We start from the raw sequence: 21,077 nt of genomic DNA on the forward strand, positions 1-21,077 counted from the left end.
ATGTTCGGCCGCCGATTATTCGGTGCATCCCTAGTACAGACCCAATCAGGTTGGCTCTGTACACCATGCCTGTGATGTGAGCCATCCAATGACGGTTCAGCTCACAGTCATTAATGGGTTCTTTCTGCAATGCCGCTTAGAAACAGCATTGCAAAAATAACATTTGCTGGTATATAAGGGTATATATAATATACGCCCGTCACTTCACTTACCCTCACTTCTGCCGCCCAATGGGGAGCCACCAACCCACTGCTCTACACTCTCCTGGTCGGGAAAGAAAAAAAGCCCCCGGTAGGCACCCTCTTCATGGGAACAAATGGGATACAAGAACAGGCCCGACCAGGAGAGAATTTATTAATTTCTTTTTTTATTTATTTACTTTATATATTTTATTAAAATAATTAGATAAATAAATATTGCTTTTATTTACTTAATTGATTTTAAATAATATGTTTTATTTACTAAATAGTTGCCTAATTCATTTTAAATAAATTATTTATTCAGTAAATATTTTTATTTAACTAATAATTTTATTTTATCAATATTATAGTTATTTTTTAAAAACTTGTATTTACTTTGAATAAATTATTTTATTGTATTTAATATTTGTGTTTACATAATTTTAAATACATTTATTTTATTATAATTTTTTTATGTTTTAATTTAAATAATTTTATTTTTTTTAACTTTATTTTAAATTATTTTTATTATCATTTTTTGCTTAAATTATTTATATTTACATTATTTTTTAGTTAAATATTTACCTGTAATTAATATTTTTAATTTTTTTTATTTGCTTTCTTTTAAACAATTATTTTTATTAATATTTTAACGTCTTTAAAAAAATAAATCACTTTAAATAATCATTATATTTTTATTATACAATTATTAGGTCTTCAATACACACAGTGATAATGAGATTAAAAAGGACGCAGCGCCCTCTGGCGGCTCACCTGCCTTCCTGCACTCTGCTCAGGTATCTCCAAATACATACAGTGACCACTCGTTGGATTGTATAGGGCGCAGCGCCCTCTAGCGGCCCATCTGCTTTCTTGCACTCTCCGCGGGTCTCTACAATGACCACACATAGGATTGTATAGGTCGTAGCGCCCTCTGGCGGCGCACCTGCCTTCCTGCACTCTCCTCAGGTCTTTCCACATACATACAGTGACCACTCATTGGATTGCATAGGACGCAGCGCCCTCTAGCGGCCCATCTGCATTCTTGCACTCTCCGCAGGTCTCTCCAATGCCTACAATGACCACACATAGGATTGTATAGGTCGCAGCGCCCTCTGGCGGCTCACCTGCCTTCCTGCACCTGAGTATGGCGCGCCCCTCCTGAGCCGTCCTCCGGTGTGTCAGCTTGTCGTCCAGCGCGGGGTGTCTGTAGGTTTTGGGGAACCTCTCCTTCACCACCGTCGCCTTCCCCAGGAACTTCCCTCGGTACACCCGAGCCTCGGCACCCTGCTTCATCAGCTGCAGCCCCTCCAGAAACTCCCGGCTCCTCCGCCGGCTCTCACACTCCGCCTGGCCGGCCATGGCTCCCCCACTCTGACAGCGCTCCGCAAAGAGCGTAAGAGGAGCCTCTCAGCCAGCGCGCTGCGCTACCTTTCAACGTAACTTTCATGAAGAATAGCGGCCTGAGCAGCTCGGCGTATAACTAGCGCACCATTAAAGGCGTTCCGGCTGGAAACTGAAGCCGCGAAATAAAGTTCCGGGAGCAGATTTGTAACGTGCTGAGCTCCTGTGTCAGATTTATGACCAGGCTTTTTCTGGAAATGTTTGTTTAAAAGTTTAAATCAGTATTTTTTTTCTAGAAAACTACTTAGAATCCACAAACATTATATATATATATATATTTTATTTTTTCTTACCAGAGACTCTATAGAATAAAATGGCGATCGTTGCAATATTTTACGTCGCGCCGTATTTACGCAGTGCTCTTTCAACTGCAATTTAAAAAAGAAAAAAAAATTACACTTTTTTTAATTTACCGCTTGCCGACCAGCCGCCATAGTTTTACTGCAGCAGGTTGGCTCTGTCCCACGAGACGACGTACCTGTACTTTACTTCGTGGGACCGCTAGCGGGGGGGGGGGGGGGGGGCATGCGCGTGCGCCCATTTGCCACAGGACAAGCTGATCATCAGGGGGCCCCGATTGCCCTGTGGATAGAGAACGGCGGTCTGTTGTTGTACTGTCAGTGATGAACACAGGGATCCTCCTATTTAGGAACACAGATCTCTGTGTTCATGCAGCAAGCCCACCCCCCACACAGTTAGAAACCACCCCCTAGGCTCACATTTAACCCTTTGATCGCCCCTGGGTTAACCCCTTCCCTGCCAGTGTCGTCATTACAGTAACAGTGCATATTTTTAGCACTGATTACTGTAGTAATGTCACTGGTACCCCCAAAAGTGTCACAAATGTCAGTTAGGGGTCCGATCTGTCCGCCACAATGTCGCAGTCCTGCTAAAAATCGCAGATCGCCGCCATTACTAGTAAAAAAAAAATACATTAATCTTTCCCCTAGTTTGTAGACGCAATAACTTTTGCGCAAACCAATCAAAATACGCTAAGTGGGATTTTTTTTTCTACCAAAAATATGTAGCAGAATACAAATTGTCCTAAAATGATGAAAAAATTAGATTTTTTATTTTTTTTAATTGGGAATGTTATATAGCAAAAATTAAAAAATATTGTTATTTTTCTTTCCAGAATTATAATAGATATATGTGTCAGCGCTGCTCAAAATAAATACCTAAAACATATCTCATAGTTATCATTCTAGAAGAAACCCTTCTTGTTTAGCTGCAGCTCTCTATAATATTATTTACCGTCATATTTTTATTAGTATATCGGCACAAGCGCAGGAACCCAGATTGAGCTTCTTTTCAGAATTGTCGCCCTTTTTTTTGTTTATAGCGCAAAAAATAAAAATCACACAGGTGATCAAATACCACCAAAATAAAGCTCTATTTGTGGGGGAAAAAAGGACGTCAATTTTATTTGGGTACAGCGTCGCACGACCGCGCAATTGTCAGTTAAAGTAACCCAGCACTGTATCGCAAAACAATGGCTTGGTCATTAAAGAGGAAGTAAACCCTCCTCTGACACTTGTACCTATAGGTGATCCTATGATAAGGCTTACCTATAGGTACTGTAATTATCTCCTAAGCATGTACCGTTTAGGAGATATTTACCTTTCATGCAGCCAGTGACGTCACTGCGGCTCCGGCCAATCAGATGGCCGGATGCCGCGATCCCGGAAGACGGGCGACTGGACATGTCGCCCGTCATACAGGTAAGTGGGACGGCACGGCGGGGGCTCGTTCTAAGGTAAGTATTTCATAATGAGCTAGTATGCGATGAACACTAGCTCATTATGTGTTTCTCTTTCAGGTTGCAAAAAAAAAAAGAAATAATACATTTATGGGTTTACAATCTCTTTAAGAGGGCAAATCCTTCCGGTCCAGAAGTGGTTAAAAAAAAAAAGCAAAACAGTAAAGTTAGCACAATTTTTTTTGTATGATGTGAAAGATGATGTTACGCTGAGGAAATAGATACCCAACATGCCATGGTTTAGAATTGCGCACGCTTGTGGAATGGCGACAAACTTCCATACTTAAAAATCTTCATGGGTGACGCTTAAAAACTTTTTACAGGTTACCAGTTTAGAGTTACAGAGAAGGTCTTGCACTAGAATTATTGCTAGCAATCTTGGCGATACCTCACATGTGTGGTTTGAACTCCTTACATATGTGGGTGTGCTCTACGTATGTGTTCACTTCTGCACTCGAGCACGGAGGGGACGGGTCGCTTTAAAAAAAAAAAAAATGTTTTCTTATTTATTGATAAATACATTTATATTAACACTTTTTATTTGTACAGTGTCTCTTAGGCTCCGTTCACATGTCAGCGTTTGGATCGCGGGCAGAACCGCCGCGGTTCCTCCCGCGATCCGGAGATTTATTGCAAATCGCGGGACGCCTAGCGTTGCCCGTTGATTTGCAATAGCCCCCCAAACGCCGAGCGATGTTGCCGCGATTTCCGCCTGCCGAATCGCGGCAACATCGCGCAAACAAAATCGTGGGACGCAATACGCTCCAAAGAAGTACAAGAGCTTCTTTGGAGCGTATTGCGTCCCGCGATTCTGTTTGCGCGATGTTGCCGCGATTCGGCAGGCGGAAATCGCGGCAACATCGCTCGGCGTTTGGGGGGCTATTGCAAATCAACGGGCAACGCTAGGCGTCCCGCGATTTGCAATAATCCCTGGATCGCGGGCGGAACCGCGGCGGTTCTGCCCGCGATCCAAACGCTGACATGTGAATGCAGCCTTAGATTTTTGTTTTCTTATCACTTTTATTCTTATTACAAGGAATGTAAACATCCCTTGTAATAGGATTAAGGCATGACAGGTCCTCTTTATTCAAATAAGACCACCAGATCTCTTATTTACATTTAAAAAGCAAAACAAAAATGTGATTTTCCCTTAACCCCTTCCCGCCCGCCCTATAGGAAATTGACGGCGGGAAGGTGGTTGTATTATCCTGACACGCCGTCATATGACGGCGGCAGGATACCTGGGGGTGCGCAGAGCGGCGATCGGTGCTGCGGTGTGTCACTCTGACGCACCGCATCTCTGACGTAGGCTCTTTACCATGTGATCAGCTGTGTCCAATCACGGCTGGTCACATAGTAAATAGGAAGAGCCGTTGATCGGCTTTCCTCAGTTCGTGCCTGAGAGGCACCAGTAGAGGAGAGCCGACCTGTGGCTCTCCTGACGGGGGGGGGGGGGGTCTGTACTGGTAATCAGAGCATTGATGCCGACCAGTGCAGACCCTTGGGGGTGGGGGTGCCACTAGAGCCACCAGGAATGCCCACCCATGACCCCAGGGATGCCCACCATGGCCACCAGGGATGGCAATCAGGGCTCAGGGCCAGTGCCCATCATTCGCATCTATCAGTGCTGCCCACCAGTGCCCATTATTGCCCACCAGTGCCCATCAGTGCCACCTACCAGTGCCGCATATCAGTGCCCATCAGTGCTGCCTATCAGTGCCCACCAGTGCTGCATATCAGTGCTGCATATCAGTGCCGCATATTAGTGCCACGCCATCAGTGCCTCCTCATCAGTGCAGGAAAAAACGTATCTCTTTACAAAATTTTATAACAAACAAAAAACTTTTATTTTTTTCAAACTTTTGGGTCTTTTTTTATTCGTTTAGCAAAAAAGAAAAAACCTTGCAGTGATCAAATACCACCAAAAGAAAGCTCTATTTGTGGGAAAAAAAATTACATAAATTTGGTTTAAGTACAGTGTTGCATGACCACGCAATTGTCATTCAAAATGCAACAGCCCTAAAAGCTAAAAATTGGCCTGGGCGGGAAAGGGGAAAAGTGCCCGGTATTGAAGTGGTTAAAAAAAAAAAAAAAAACCAGCCCTTTAAAGCCGTGGGTCCAAAGTGACATCAGAGGTCCTCCAAGGGCATAGAGTCAAGTGGGGGGCATCTTGCCTTCACTCGACTTCCTGCCTATCACTCCAGCAGATTGGATTGTTTCCTCCTTTACCGATCTCTCCGTGATGTAAACCATTCCATTGTAGCTCTGGCTGGATGTTTCGGGCCGTTGTCCTGCTGGAAGGTGAACCTCCGCCCAGTCTCAAGTCTTTTGCAGACTCTAACAGGTTTTCTTCTAAGATTGCCCTGTATTTGCCTCCATCCATCTTCCCATCAACTCTGACCAGCTTCCCTGTCCCTGCTGAAGAAAAGCATCCCCACAACATGATGCTGCCACCACCATGTTTCACGGTGTGTTCAGGGTGATGTGCAGTGTTAGTTTTCCGCCACACATTTTGCCAGCGTTTTGCTTTTAGGCCAAAAAGTTTAATTTTCTTCCACGTTTGCTGTGTCCCCCCACATGGCTTTTTTGCAAATTGCAAACAGGACTTTTTATGACTTTCTTTCACCAATGTCTTTCTTCTTCTCACTCCATAAAGGGCAGATTTGTGGAGCGCACGACTAATAGTTGTCCTGTGGACAGAGTCTCCCACCTGAGCTGTGGATCTCTGCAGCTCCTCCAGAGTTCCCATGGGCCTCTTGGCTGCTTCTCTGATGAATGCTCTCCTTGCCCGGCCGGTCAGTTTAGGTGGACGGCCATGTCTTGGTAGGGTTGCAGTTGTGCCATACTCTTTCCATTTTCCCATGATGGATTGAACAGCGCTCCGTGAGATGTTCAAAGCTTGGGAAACTTTTTTATAACCTAACCCTGCTTTATACTTATCCACAACTTTATCCCTGACCTGTCTGGTGTGTTCCTTGGTCTTCATGATGCTGTTTGTTCACTAAGGTTCTCTAACAAACCTCTGAGGGCTTCACAGAACAGCTGTATTTATACTGAGATTAAATGACACACAGGTAAACTCAGTTTACTAATTAGGTGACTTCTGAAGGCAATTGGTTCCACTAGATTTTAGTTAGGGGGTATCGGAGTAAAGGGGGGTGAATACAAATGCACACCACACTTTTCACAGATTTATTTTTTTTTTTAAATTTTGAAAACCATTTATCATTTTCCTTCCACTTCACAATTATGTGCCACTTTGTGTTGGTCTATCACATAAAATCCCAATAAAATACATTTACTTTTTTGGTTGTAACTTGACAAAATGAGGAAAATTTCAAGGGGTGTGAATACTTTTTCAAGGCGCTGTACTTTTACAATAAGAGTTTAATACTTTGTGTCTCTTCAATATACACACATTCCATATAATTTAGTAAGCTGGAGTTCAGAGCGATGGAATGTAGAGTATAGTTACAATATTTTAATATTTTAGTTTTGTATTTTATACATTAGGGGTTTTTTCTCTCTTATAGACAGATATTTGGTATTAATGTTTATGTGCGGTTCAACAAACACAGCAATCGCCTATCGTCAAGATTTGATGACGTTTTCCGCAGCTCCGATGGTTTTTTCCAAAACGAGGCTTGGGTTGCGGGCCCCTTACCGGCTTTGAGGTGAGGGCAAAAGGTTGCCAATTGGAGTCATTCCCTAGGCAGCGCATGCACAATCCCTCAGTCGGGAGTGAGGCTTGGGGCGCACGCCTCGATGGCATCTTTGTTTGGCCACCGGAACGGACTACAAGTAACAACAGGGCATTATTTATTATACAAACTGCTATTGGTTGAATTCTTTATTTAATTGCAATGACCAGTATGGATCTTCACCCCAGATGCTGTCTAAGTAGACAAAACGCGTCGGATGGAGTCCTATCCAGGCCATTGTGTACTACTGGCACTTTTCCACTGCAAGTACTGGCTCAGCTCCATTCGGCCCTGCTTGGCTCAGTTTGGTATTCCACTGAATGGTACGGCATGGTACGGTGTGGGAACGGTTCGGTACGGTTTGCTTTTCCACTAAAGTAGTAAGTGGGTGGGATAACAACGATTCTCTGACCAATCAGTGGCTAGTAGTGACAAACAGTCAAGGTTGCATGCAAAGGATTGTGGGATATGGTATCGGTACGGCCCTCTTGGAGCCACAACCGAGGTGGTACTGTTTAAGCGAGCCGCACCGTTCGGTTCCATGTAGTGGAAAGCGCCGCCATGCCGTGCCGTACCGAACCTACACCGTACCATGCGGTACCATGCAGTGGTATGCATGTCTTTTTTGGATGCTTGGTTCTCTAAAATGCAACTAAGAAAGAGGAGACCCAGGCCTTATCGTTGAGGTGGTAGACCCTGGAAGTTGCCTTGGGATTATCCTCCTGGTGATGTACATCTACAGTGCCTTGAATTTGTTACTGTGTCACATTTCACAGGTTTATTCATTCCTAATCAGCACAGGGATTCTTCATACAAACATTGTTGCAATTCTTTACATTTAGTTTTTAGATGCCCAGAGAATTGGCCTTTAGGGTTTCTCTTTACGAAATTATCTGGAAGCGCCTCTGCTTCCTAAAAAAGAATTTTCACATTCTGCTATATAACATTCCCCCCCCCCCCCCAAAAAAATGTAAAAATCTAATTTTTTTTAACATATTAGGCCAATTTGTTTTCTGCTACATATTTTTGGTAAAAAAAAAAAAAAATCGCAATAAGCGTATTTTGATTGGTTTGCACAAAAGTTATCGCGTCTACAAACTACGGGAAAGATTTATGTCCTTTTTATTGTTTTTTTTTTACTAGTAATGGCGGCGATCTGCGATTTTTTGCGGGACTGTGACATTGCAGCGGACAGATCGGACCCCTAACTGACATTTTTTACACTTTTTGGGGTACCAATGACATTACTACAGTAATCAGTGCTATAAATATGCACTGTCACTGTAATAATGACACTGGCAGGGAAGGGGTTAACGCAGTAAATGATCAAGGGGTTAAATGTATACCTAGGGGTGTGTTTCTAACTGTGAGGGGGCATGGCTTGTTTAATGATTACAGAGACATGTGTTCCTATATAGAAGGATCACAGGCTCTCTGTGATCATTTCAGAGAGAAGAACAGTCAGCTGTGTTTACAACAGCTGCCCGTCCTTCTCTCTCAGCGGGGAGTGATCGCCGGTGTCAGGCGGCAATCGGAGCCACCTGCCCCGTGCAACAGAGTCCCTGCTGCCGAGTAGGGGCAGGAACGCGCGCTTGCTTGTCCCCTAGCTGCAGGCGCGCGACCAACGTATACCTACGCAGTTTGCGCAGGGGGGCTGCCTGCCGCAGTAAAACTGGGGCTGGCGGTCAGAAACCGGTTAATTACACTGGAGGGGTAGACAACCTTTGGGGGGGATTGAGCTCTACCTGAACAACATGAAAGAGATCAAAGATCATTGGGGGTTCGGCAGATTATTATTTTTTTTTTTTAAGAAATTATCTAGTAAGGCCTAACTAAATAGTAGGAAAACTTAGAAAACTATAATAAAACAAATGTCACTGTAAATATATAAACTTACACTGCCTTATAGGTGGACATAGAGCAGTGGACGGTGTCAGTAGAACAGTGGACGGTATCAGTAGGGCAGTGGACGGTGTCAGTAGGGCAGCGGATGGTGTCAGTAGAGCAGTGGACGGTGTCAGTAGAGCAGTGGACGGTATCAGTAGAACAGTGGACGGTGTCAGTAGGGCAGTGGACGGTATCAGTAGAACAGTGGACGGTGTCAGTAGGGCAGCGGATGGTGTCAGTAGAGCAGTGGACGGTGTCAGTAGTGCAGTGGACGGTGTCAGTAGAGCAGTGGATGGTGTCAGTAGAGCAGTGGACGGTGTCAGTAGTGCAGTGGACGGTGTCAGTAGAGCAGTGGATGGTGTCAGTAGAGCAGTGGATGGTGTCAGTAGAGCAGTGGACGGTGTCAGTAGAGCAGTGGATGGTGTCAGTAGAGCAGTGGACGGTGTTAGTAGAACAGTGGACGGTGTCAGTAGGGCAGTGGACGGTGTCAGTAGGGCAGTGGACGGTGTCAGTGGAGCAGTTAACGGTGTCAGTGGAGCAGTGGACGGTGTCAGTAGGGCAGTGGATGATGTCAGTAGAGCAGTGGTTTGTGTCAGTAGAGCAGTGGACGGTGTCAGTAGAGCAGTGGACGGTGTCAGTAGGGCAGTGAACGCCGAACGGTGTCAGTGGAGCAGTGGACGGTGTCAGTAGGGCAGTGGACGGTGTCAGTAGGGCAGTGGACGGTGTCAGTAGGGCAGTGGATGGTGTCAGTAGAGCAGTGGATGGTGTCAGTAGGGCAGTGGATGGTGTCAGTAGGGCAGTGGACGGTGTCAGTAGGGCAGTGGATGGTGTCAGTAGGGCAGTGGATGGTGTCAGTAGAGCAGTGGACGGTGTCAGTGGAGCAGTGGACGGTGTCAGTAGAACAGTGGATGGTGTCAGTAGGGCAGTGGACAGTGTCAGTAGGGCAGTTGACGGTGTCAGTAGGGCAGTGGATGGTGTCAGTAGAGCAGTGGATGGTGTCAGTAGGGCAGTGGACAGTGCTAATCAGTGCCCCATCATCAGTACTGCCTATCAGTGTCACCTACCAGTGCCCATCAGTGCCATCTATCAGTGCCACCTACCAGTGCAACCTATTAGTGCCCGTCAGTGCCACCTATCAGTACCCTTCAGTGCTGCCCATTAGTGCCCATTGGTGCCACCTGTCATTGCCACCTTATCGGTGCCCATCAGTGGCGCCTTACCAATGCCCATCAGTGCAGCCTATCAGTGCAGCTTATCAGTGCCCATCAGTGCAGCTTATCAGTGCCGCTTCATCAGTGCACATCAATGAAGATGAAAAATTACCTGTTTGCAAAATTTTATAACAAACTATAAAAACGTTCTTTTTTTTTTTTTTCTAAATTTTTGGTCTTTTTTTGTTTATTCAGCAAAAAATAAAAACCCCAGCGGTGATTTAATACCACCAAAAGAAAGCTCTATTTGTTTGAAAAAAATTATAAAAATGTCATTTAGGTACAGCCCTGCAAGACCGCAATTGTCATTCAAAGTGCGACAGCACTGAAAGCTGAAAATTGGCCTGGGCAGGAAGGCAGGATAAGTGCTCGGTAAGCAAGTGGTTAAAGAGTCATTGTAATCATTTGATGAAGAATTTTCTTTTGTTTGTTCACTTTGTCGCATTCGAATAGAGAAAAAATCTAAAATTGTGGATTTAACTGATTCAAAATGTATCGATTCGAAATGTTTAAAAAATAAAAAATCAGTACATTCAAAGAAAATTTGAAAAAGACATAAAATGAATTCTGAATGCGAATCCCGAATACGAATTGAAGGAATCAATCGATTTTAACGTAACTAAAAAATGAAACCTAACGAATCTGAATAAAACGAAACAAATTTTTTTGTCATGCACATATCTACTTGTATCTGAGTCCAGAAAGCAGATGTTGACCCTAAATCAGTGTTTTTCAACATTTTTTCAGTCAAGGCACCCTCTAAAAATTATAGACAGTCTCGAGGTACCCTTTACAAATTATGGAGAGTCTCGAGGCACCAGACAATCTTGAGGCATCCTTTAAAAATGATGGACAATCTCAAGCCACCCTTTAAAAATTATGGACAGCCTCGAGGTACCCTTCAAAAATTATAGACAATCTTGAGGCATCCTTTAAAAATGATGGACAATCTTGAGCCACCATAGGACTATGCGATACCAAGAAGTAAACAGAAAAAATTAATTTTAAAAGTAAAAGAAAAAAAAAAGAATGCAATTGAAAATAACAAAATAATACTATAAAATATAAATTTTATTGATACAAAAACCATTTAAGACACCTCAATGGAAAACCATTGTTGGGTAAGCAACAAAAGCCATAGATCATACAAACTGGCAGAAATTTACAGGGAGAACACCGGTATAGACAAGAATAATATTGAAATTTGTGGACACAGAGATCCCAACGCGTTTCAACATAAAAGTCTTCTTCTTGGGGTAGAAATGTCCACTTATCAAGGATATATTTGGTACATCAAAACATGTAAAAGTCTATACATATGATAGGAAAAGGAAAACCAACTGTGTGTCAGAGACTTGGAGAGGACACCCCAAAAGCATTGACAAAAGTCCCAAGGACCGCACAAGAGATCATGGAGCAAAAAGGAGACGAAATCCCAAATCTTCAAGGATTCAAAAAGAACCTTTCAAAACGAGGTCCCCAGTATTGCACACAAGAATGGGCACCAAGGATGTCCCAGAACAGGACCAAAGCCTCTACAATTACAATACAAAGCAGAAATTAATCTTCCTCTTGTAGAGAAGCAATTCTAATAGTTTTACATAATGCAGCAACATCCACAAGTCCAAGTAGGACACCCAACATTAGAGGTGATTTAGATCAGACTTTTTCAACCAGGGTTCTTTAGGGGGTGCCTTGGCAAAATGTCTTAAAATTGTATACAAGGCAGCAGGTGGAGGCAGCCAACCTTTTAGTTACACAAAGCCACAGGTTTTCATTGTACGACCTTCTAGCTACCAACCTCCTAACGATCAGATAATAAGGAGGATGTCAGTTGCCTTTATAGGCTCCAAGTTTCACCCTCCCCTGCCTCTCTCCATCAGCTTTGGGGTCACAGTAGCTGAGTGATGGAGAAAAACCTTAGGAAGAAGAGAAACATTGGAATACTATTCAGTACCAGTTGAAACCTTTAACGTTGGGTCTCCTACGTGTGTGGACATTGCTGCATTATGTAAAACTATCAGAATAGTGTCTACATTTTAGAATGGGGCGCCCCAAGGCTGTCCTTAATTTTAAAGGGTGCCTTGAGACTGTCCATCATTTTAAAGGGTGCCTCAAGATTGTGCATAATTTTAAAGGGTGTCTCAAGACCGTCCATCATTTTAAAGGGTGCCTCAAGATTGTCCATCATTTTAAAGGGTGCCTTGAGACTGTCCATCATTTTAAAGGGTGCCTCGAGACTGTCCATAATTTTAAAGGGTGCCGCAAGACTGTCCATCATTTTAAAGGGTGTCTCAAGACTGTCCATCATTTTAAAGGGTGCCTAAAGATTGTCCATCATTTTAAAGGGCGCCTCGAGACTTTCCATCATTTTAAAGGGTGCCTCAAGACTGTCCATCATTTTAAAGGGTGCCTTGAGACTGTCCATCATTTTAAAGGGTGCCTCGAGACTGTCCATAATTTTAAAGGGTGCCTCGAGACTGTCCATAATTTTAAAGGGTGCCTCAAGACTGTTCATCATTTTAAAGGGTGCCTCAAGACTGTCCATCATTTTAAAGGGTGCCTCAAGACTGTCCATCATTTTAAAGGGTGCCTCGAGACTGTTCATAATTTTAAAGGGTGCCTCAAGACTGTCCATCATTTTAAAGGGTGCCTCGAGACTGTTCATAATTTTAAAGGGTGCCTCAAGACTGTCCATCATTTTAAAGGGTGCCTCGAGACTGTTCATAATTTTAAAGGGTGCCTCAAGACTGTCCATCATTTTAAAGGATGCCTCAAGACTGTCCATAATTTTAAAGGGTGCCTCAAGACTGTCCATAATTTTAAAGGGTGCCTCAGACTGTCCATCATTTTAAAGGGTGCCTCGAAACTGTCCATCATTTTAAAGGGTGCCTCAAGACTGTCCATAATTTTAGAGGGTGCCTCGAGACTGTCCATTATTTTAAAGGGTGCCTCGAGACTGTCCATTATTTTAAAGGGCGCCTCGAGACTGTCCATCATTTTGAAGGGTGCCTCGAGACTGTCCATCATTTTAAAGGGTGCCTCGAGACTGTCCATCATTTTAAAGGGTGCCTTGACTATAAAAAAAGGATAAGAAACACTGATTTAGAGAACCTTTCAGAAGACATACCCAACAGACAGGGGATTTAGCCACTATAGCAACCGGTTTTCACATCCTATGAATATTCCCGGCAAACATCTGCTGTTCACCACCGATCTTCAATAATGAGAAAGTAAATTGTAAATGATCACCTGGGCTCTTTTAAGCCGAATTAGCATAAGAAAGGCTGTTGCTATAGCTGCAGAAACCTTGAAATCTTATTTAATAATCTGTTAGGAAGTTTCCTCTTTGTTGAGCTGTTATAGATGGTGGTGGGTAGTGTCTGGGGGATGCCGGGATACTAAAAAAATATATAGATTTTGTTACAGTGTCTAGACAGGAACCCGGGCTCCGTAAAGGCAGCCATGGAGGTTGAAGGCTCATTGGATTTGGGGAGTAAAGGGGTTTGAAGTACCCTAAGTGTCACATCATAGGATACCTCGCTGTATCTGAAAAGTATGGTGCGCCATAGACGGGAAGCAAAACGTACAGAAGACAGATGGTGAGTTTTCTGATTTGGCATTTTAGCAGATCTACATGAAAAAAAAAAAAAAACATATAGAATTACCATATACACAAATAGATAATTTTCGATAAAAATGTTTGTACTTTTATTGTACATATATATCATATAAAAACATTCCATAACAGATATCTAAAATACTTTATTTGGTACACCTTGCCAGTACCGGGTTGGACCCCCTTTTGCCTTCATTCTTGGTGGCATAGATACAACAAGGTGTTGGAAACGTTCCTCAGAGACTTTGCTCCATAGTGACATGATAGCATCACGCAGTTACTGCAGATTTGTCGGCTGAACATATTGTCCCACCACATCCCAAAGGTGCTCTATTGGATGAGATGTGGGGAGTGTGGAGGCCATTGGAGGACGGTGACCTCATTGTCATGGTGAAGAAACCAGTGGTGAGATGATTGGAGCTTTGTGACATGGTGCATTATCCTGCTGGAAGGAGCCATCAGAAGATGGGGACACTGTAGTCATAAAGGGATGGACATGGTCAGCAACCATACTCAGACTGTGGGGTTTATACAATGCTCAATTGGTACTAAGGGGTCCAAAGTGTGCCAAGAAAATATCCCCCACACCATTACACCACCACCACCAGCCTGAACCGTTACCCCCCCTCCTCCTCCCCCACACCATTACACCACCACCAGCCTGAACCATTACCCCCCCCCTCCTCCCCCACACCATTACACCCCCACCACCAGCCTGAACCAATACCCCCCCTCCTCCCCCACACCATTACACCCCCACCACCAGCCTGAACCAATACCCCCCCCCTCCCCCACACCATTACACCCCCACCACCAGCCTGAACCAATAACCCCCCTCCTCCCCCACACCATTACACCCCCACCACCAGCCTGAACCAATACCCCCCCCCCTCCCCCACACCATTACACCCCCACCACCAGCCTGAACCAATACCCCCCCTCCTCCCCCACACCATTACACCACCACCACCAGCCTGAACCAATACCCCCCCCCCACACCATTACACCACCACCACCAGCCTGAACCAATACCCCCCCACACCATTACACCCCCACCACCAGCCTGAACCGGTGATACAAGGCAGGATGGATCCATGCTCCAAATTCTGACCCTACCATCTGAATGTCGCATCTGAAATCCAGACTCACTTGACCAGGCAACGTTTTTCCAATCTTCTATTGTCCAATTTTGGTGATCCTGAGCGAATTGTAGCCTCAGTTTTCCTGTTCTTAGCTGACAGGAGTGGCACTCGGGGTGGTCTTCTGCTTCTGTAGCCTGTTTCAAGGTTGGATGTTTTGTGCGTTCAGAGATGGTATTCTGCATACCTTAGGTGTAACGAGTGGTTATTTGAGTTACTGTTGCCTTTCTATCATCTGGAACCAGTCTGCCCACATTCCTCTGTCCTCAGAGATGACTGTGTGTGAAAATCCCAGAAATACTCAGACCAGCCCGTCTGCCACCAACAACCATGCCACGTTCAAAGCCACTTAAATCCCCTTTCTTCCCCCTTTCTGATGCTCGGTTTGAACTTCAGCAAGTCGTCTTCATCACGTCCAGATACCTAAATGCATTGAGTTGCTGCCATGTGATTGGCTGATTAGCGATTTGTGTTACCGAGCAAATGAACAGGTGTATCTAATAAAGTGGCCGGTGACTGTATATACAGTATATCATATAAAAACATCCTATAACAGAGATCAACTAATATGTGATATCTGTAAAATAAAAATACAAATTTTGCGCTTAACCACTTGCGGACCACCAGCTGTACATATACTGTGGCAGGTCGGCTGCCGTAACTGCACGTCGCTTTGTGGGACCGCCAGTAGGGGTGTGCCGGCACGCACCCATTCACCACAGTGGAAGCCGATCAGCAGGTCTGGCGGCCGCAATTGCCGCTGGGCACCCACGATCGCTCCCCGTGGAGAGAGAATGACGGTCTGCCATTGTAAACTCAGCAGACCGTTGTTCTGTCAGCAATAAACACAGGGATCCTGTGTTCCTCCTATTTAGGAACACAGGTCTCTGTGTTCATTCCATAAGCCCATCCCCCACACAGTTAGAAAGCACCCCCTAGGGACACATTTAACCCTTTGATCACTCCAGGTGTTAACCCATTCCCTGCCAGTGTCATTAGTACAGTGACAGTGCATATTTTTAGCACTGATCACTGTAGTAATGTCACTGATCCCCCCAAAAGTGTCAAAAATGTCAGTCAGGGGTCCGATCTGTCCGCCGCAATGTCGCAGTCCTGCTAAAAATTGCTGATCGCCGCCATTTCTACTATAAAAAAATTAAAATGACATAAATCTTTCCCCTAGTTTGTAGATGCGATAACTTTTGCGCAAACCAATCAATATTGGATGGACTGGTGTCTTTTTTCAACCTCACTAACTATGTAACTATAGACCACAACATACAGGGGTATACAATGTACAACATACAGGGGTATACAATGTACAACATACAGGGGTATACAATGTACAACATACAGGGGTATACAATGTACGGTTAGCAGCAAACACACACACACATCATAGGTTGAACTGGATGGACTGATGTCTTTTTTCAACCTCACTAACTATGTAACTATATACACTTATTGGGATTTTTTTTTAACCAAAAATATATAGCAGAATACAAATTGGCCTAAAATTATGAAAAAATTAGGTTTTTTAATTTTTTTTATTGGGAATGTTTTATAGCAGAAAGTGAAAAAAATATATTTTTTTTTCAGAATTGTTGCTTTTTTTGTTTATAGCGCAAAAAATAAAAATCGCACAGGTGATCAAATACCACCTAAAGAAAGCTTTATTTGTGGGAAAAAAGAACATTAATTTTATTTGGGTATAGCATCGCACGACCGCGCAATTTTCTGTTAAAGTAACGCAGTGCCGGATAACAAAAAATGGCCTGGTCATTAAGGGGGGAAATCTTCCAGTCCAGAAGTGGTTAAAATATATACAAAAAATGGGCAGTTTTGGGATTTTAGATGAGAAACTGGCGAGCAATGTTTATCGTCTCCATCCCTGTATATAATCAAATTGAAATGTAATCCCCATTGCTTTTCAATTTGGTGGTTAAAATATATTTTTGGTGTAAATGGTTGTCCTAAATTTTCCTGGCAGCGCATCTAAAGTCCTCATTTTCCATGTAGGTATAGTCTTTTGTTGATTCATGGATGGTGCTCCCAGGAAAAGATATTTACTCATCTTGTTGGATATGCATGATTCCACTTCCCTTGTAATAATTTGTCACTTTTACATATCCTTTTTTATTTGGCTGATGTTGACTTTTCAGCTGATTTGTTCCCATTTTGAGGTCTGCTCCTGGTGTTTCCATTTAGCTAAAGGTCTTCTCCTGGTATTCCCATTTAGCTAAAGGTCTTCTCCTGGTATTTCCATTTAGCTAAAGGTCTTCTCCTTCTATTCCCATTTAGCTAAAGGTCTTCGCCTGGTATTCCCATTTAGCTAAAGGTCTTCTCCTTCTATTCCCATTTAGCTAAAGGTCTTCTCCTTCTATTCCCATTTAGCTAAAGATCTTCTCCTTCTATTCCCATTTAGCTAAAGATCTTCTCCTTCTATTCCCATTTAGCTAAAGGTCTTCTCCTGGTATTCCCATTTAGCTAAAGGTCTTCTCCTTCTATTCCCATTTAGCTAAAGGTCCTCGCCTTCTATTCCCATTTAGCTAAAGGTCTTCTCCTTCTATTGCCATTTAGCTAAAGATCTTCTCCTTCTATTCCCATTTAGCTAAAGATCTTCTCCTTCTATTCCCATTTAGCTAAAGATCTTCTCCTTCTATTCCCATTTAGCTAAAGATCTTCTCCTTCTATTCCCATTTAGCTAAAGATCTTCTCCTTCTATTCCCATTTAGCTAAAGATCTTCTCCTTCTATTCCCATTTAGCTAAAGGTCTTCTCCTTCTATTCCCATTTAGCTAAAGGTCTTCTCCTGGTATTTCTATTTAGCTAAAGGTCTTCGCCTTCTATTCCCATTTAGCTAAAGGTCTTCTCCTTCTATTCCCATTTAGCTAAAGGTCTTCGCCTTCTATTCCCATTTAGCTAAAGGTCTTCTCCTTCTATTCCCATTTAGCTAAAGGTCTTCTCCTTCTATTCCCATTTAGCTAAAGGTCTTCTCCATCTATTCCCATTTAGCTAAAGGTCTTCGCCTGGTATTCCCATTTAGCTAAAGGTCCTCGCCTTCTATTCCCATTTAGCTAAAGGTCTTCTCCTTCTATTCCCATTTAGCTAAAGGTCTTCTCCTTCTATTCCCATTTAGCTAAAGGTCTTCTCCTGGTATTCCCATTTAGCTAAAGGTCTTCTCCTTCTATTCCCATTTAGCTAAAGGTCTTCTCCTTCTATTCCCATTTAGCTAAAGGTCTTCTCCTTCTATTCCCATTTAGCTAAAGGTCTTCTCCTTCTATTCCCATTTAGCTAAAGGTCTTCTCCTTCTATTCCCATTTAGCTAAAGGTCTTCTCCTTCTATTCACATTTAGCTAAAGGTCTTCTCCTGGTATTCCCATTTAGTTAAAGGTCTGCTCCTGATGCTGCTAAGGCCAGCCATAGATGGAGCGAATTTCTTTTCTGCAACCACTATAGACAGTGTTAATAGGGGAATCCCTCCCGCAGAGCCTTAGTGTTCTCCCGTGGGATGGGGGACGGTGGTTTGGGGAAAACCCATGATTATTGTTAGCCGCTAGCGATGATCACATGTAAAATCCAGCAGGCTGGTTGTACTCAATTTGATCAATCGATCAGCTTGGGTACATTCAGCCTGCTCACACATGGATCAAGTCTCAATGGCCGGCTCAAGGCAAGAAGTATGTCACCAGCACACCAAGGATCTCCAGAATGCGTCAAGATCACATGCCTGATGAAGGAGTCCTGCGAGCCTCCGAAACGTCTCTATTGTAACCTTGATGTGATCCCAGGAATAAAGCTTTGGACCTGTTCTGGAGATCCTTGGTGTGCCGGTGACGTAATTCTTGCCTTGAATGTCTTCTGTTTCCAGCCGGTGGGTCGCTGAAGCACCCATTTATATCTACAGCAAACTTTAGAAATGCGTGCATTGGGAATATTTTACTTGGCACTGCTAAGGGTGCCAAAAACTAGGAGCCCCTTTCTTGTAGTCTTCTTGCTAAATACTTGAAGTTCTTCCTGGGTTTGTTTCTCTTTTCTCCTCCTTCTTTGTATGGAAAGAACACTTTGCCTTCTATGTCTTTCTTTGTGTTCACGGGCATTTTCCCTGTTACTGGGCATCCTTTCATAGGAAGGGTACAGATACAGTTCCACCCGGCTCTTGGGAAGCTTTTTTTCTCCAACCTGTCCCTATCTGAGATGCCATATTCTTGTAGATCTCGCAAAGGGCACATTGTAGGGTTTACACATTGCATGTATTCTCATGCTGTATGAAGTCCAATCTCTCTATTGCTTGAAGACTCCCAGATGTGACAGACTCCTACGTGTCCTGGTGTCACTAGTCTCTATGCCTGCCCAACTAGGTGAGCTTTGATTATCAGAAAATGTTATCGATAGTGTCTTTCATTATTTTTTCCTCTTTGTCATGTTTCTCATGGTCTCCTTCCCTTTTTTGTAGGTGCACCGTATCCAACCCTCCTTCCAGAATAGAGCAGGATCTATCCCTTGGTAAGCATTTTTCCTGTTGTTGGTCATTCCCTAACTTTCTTCTCACAGGCAGTGCTTTAAGTGGCCCAAAAGAGATGCCGGTACTCTATTATAGCCTATAAATCCCCCCCCCACCCCACATCAGGGTCTCCACAGAGCAGCCCCCCCCTCCTGGCCTGGGCTGGGACTCCGGAGCAGGGGGAATCACTGGTGGTGACTGATCTGGCTCTGGAGTGGGAAATATTCTTGGGGGGGCAATTGAGGGCACAGATGTCCAAAATTAGCGTACTGGTATGCTAAGGCACATGGAGAGGTGGCGGTATGCTCAAGAGCCATGTTTGGAAGTGGCGGTACTGAGTACCAGTGCATAACGGCCCAATTAAAGCACTGCTCACAGGTATCTGCATTATTGTCTTTAGAACATACCATGTCTCGCCACTAATGTAACGAGCACAAGGGGTAATGGTCTGGTTCCCGCCCAAGCACGCCTCCATCCCAAATTAACATAACAATACAGAAAAATGGCCCGCGGGACTTTAAATGAGGTTGGTGCTATTGGCTGGAGATTGAATAAATACCAAATTAAATATGTAAAACAATGTATAAATTTATTATTACACTGTATAAGCAAGTTAAGCAAATAATAATGACATGTAAAAAATATCACATAGCACGGCTCGATGGCCATAATGGCATAGTGTAATAGCATGTACAATATTAAACGTTGATAGATATCCTGGTGTGACCACTTGGTTGGACAATAGCCTGGATAACATGTTGATAGTTCCATGATAGTGGAATACAATACAAATTGATCTGACGCGTTTCGGGAGCTACATCTCCCTTCTTCAGAGATCTATGTATTTGGATGTATCTACAAAGGAACAATAAGTTTGAGTATATGTGAAAGGCTGTAAGGCTAAAGTTAACAATTCAAAAGGGATAATGATGATACAAAGGAGTGTGGATTACTCACAGGTTGAACTACATGGAGATTGGATTCCCGTGTAATGGTGGCGGACCGAAAGCCTGACCCGGGAGCTGAAGGGTCCCATGGAGAGCAGCCAGAGAAGGGGGGTCCGCGGTAGGTGGGTAGTGAGAGAGTGATGGGAGATTGGACCTACCAAATCTGTTGTATATGTGAAAGGAAAGAAAAATGATAATGATGTAGCAAAATGATATGGATAGGGTGAGATAGAAATAGCGGTGTGATGAGCAGGAGCTAGTGTGGAAAGTGAGAGGGATACAAGCTGAAAAATGGAAAAAGGTGGGTGTGAAGGACAAGAAAAGAGAAGGAAAAAGAAATTGAAAAAGTGCCTGGGGCAGGGGTGAGTGTGCAGGGGTGGATGAGAGATGGGTATGACAGGTGGCCTGGAAGGGGGAGAAGGGGAAGAAGGAGGGGGAAAGGGGAGAGAGGAAAAGGGGTGGTGTGACATGGTGCTGACCCAAAGGAGAAGGATGCCAGGGGGATGGTGAGATGGTGAAGAAAGGAGAGACTGAGGATGTGGTGTTGAGCCTACCATGTGTCCCCAAAACTGGCTGATGCGCCTGGGATCCTAGCGTCATGTGAGCGGGCAATGGCGGGTCCGGACAGGATCACTAATGTAACAGTCATGGAAGATCCAGGTCAACCCTAAGGCGTCGTTCACTTGAAAGCTGGGATAACTTATCATAGACCACAGGATTGCTGCTAG

At 43.8% G+C, this 21,077-nt stretch overlaps 2 protein-coding genes across 2 annotated transcripts in view; one reads left to right on the plus strand and one right to left on the minus strand.

The window, feature by feature from the left end:
* The window catches only part of TP53RK (TP53 regulating kinase), a gene marked incomplete at its 5' end in the record, with an annotated part of 4,435 nt that extends 2,894 nt beyond the window's left edge, over positions 1-1,541 (minus strand). The window contains one exon of the mRNA XM_082272206.1: positions 1,307-1,541. Within this exon, the coding sequence (XP_082128332.1) occupies positions 1,307-1,541 (235 nt within the window). The remainder of the gene's footprint in view (positions 1-1,306) is intronic.
* A 17,619-nt stretch (positions 1,542-19,160) lies between these two features.
* Positions 19,161-21,077, plus strand: part of SLC2A10 (solute carrier family 2 member 10) — a 49,906-nt gene continuing 47,989 nt past the window's right edge. The window contains exons 1-2 of the mRNA XM_082272655.1: positions 19,161-19,259; positions 19,355-19,404. The gene's annotated coding sequence lies outside the window, so the exon portion shown is untranslated. The remainder of the gene's footprint in view (positions 19,260-19,354; positions 19,405-21,077) is intronic.

This window comes from Pelophylax lessonae (genome assembly GCF_965119305.1).
Source record: "Pelophylax lessonae genome assembly, chromosome: 11".
Classification (NCBI taxonomy): domain Eukaryota; kingdom Metazoa; phylum Chordata; class Amphibia; order Anura; family Ranidae; genus Pelophylax; species Pelophylax lessonae.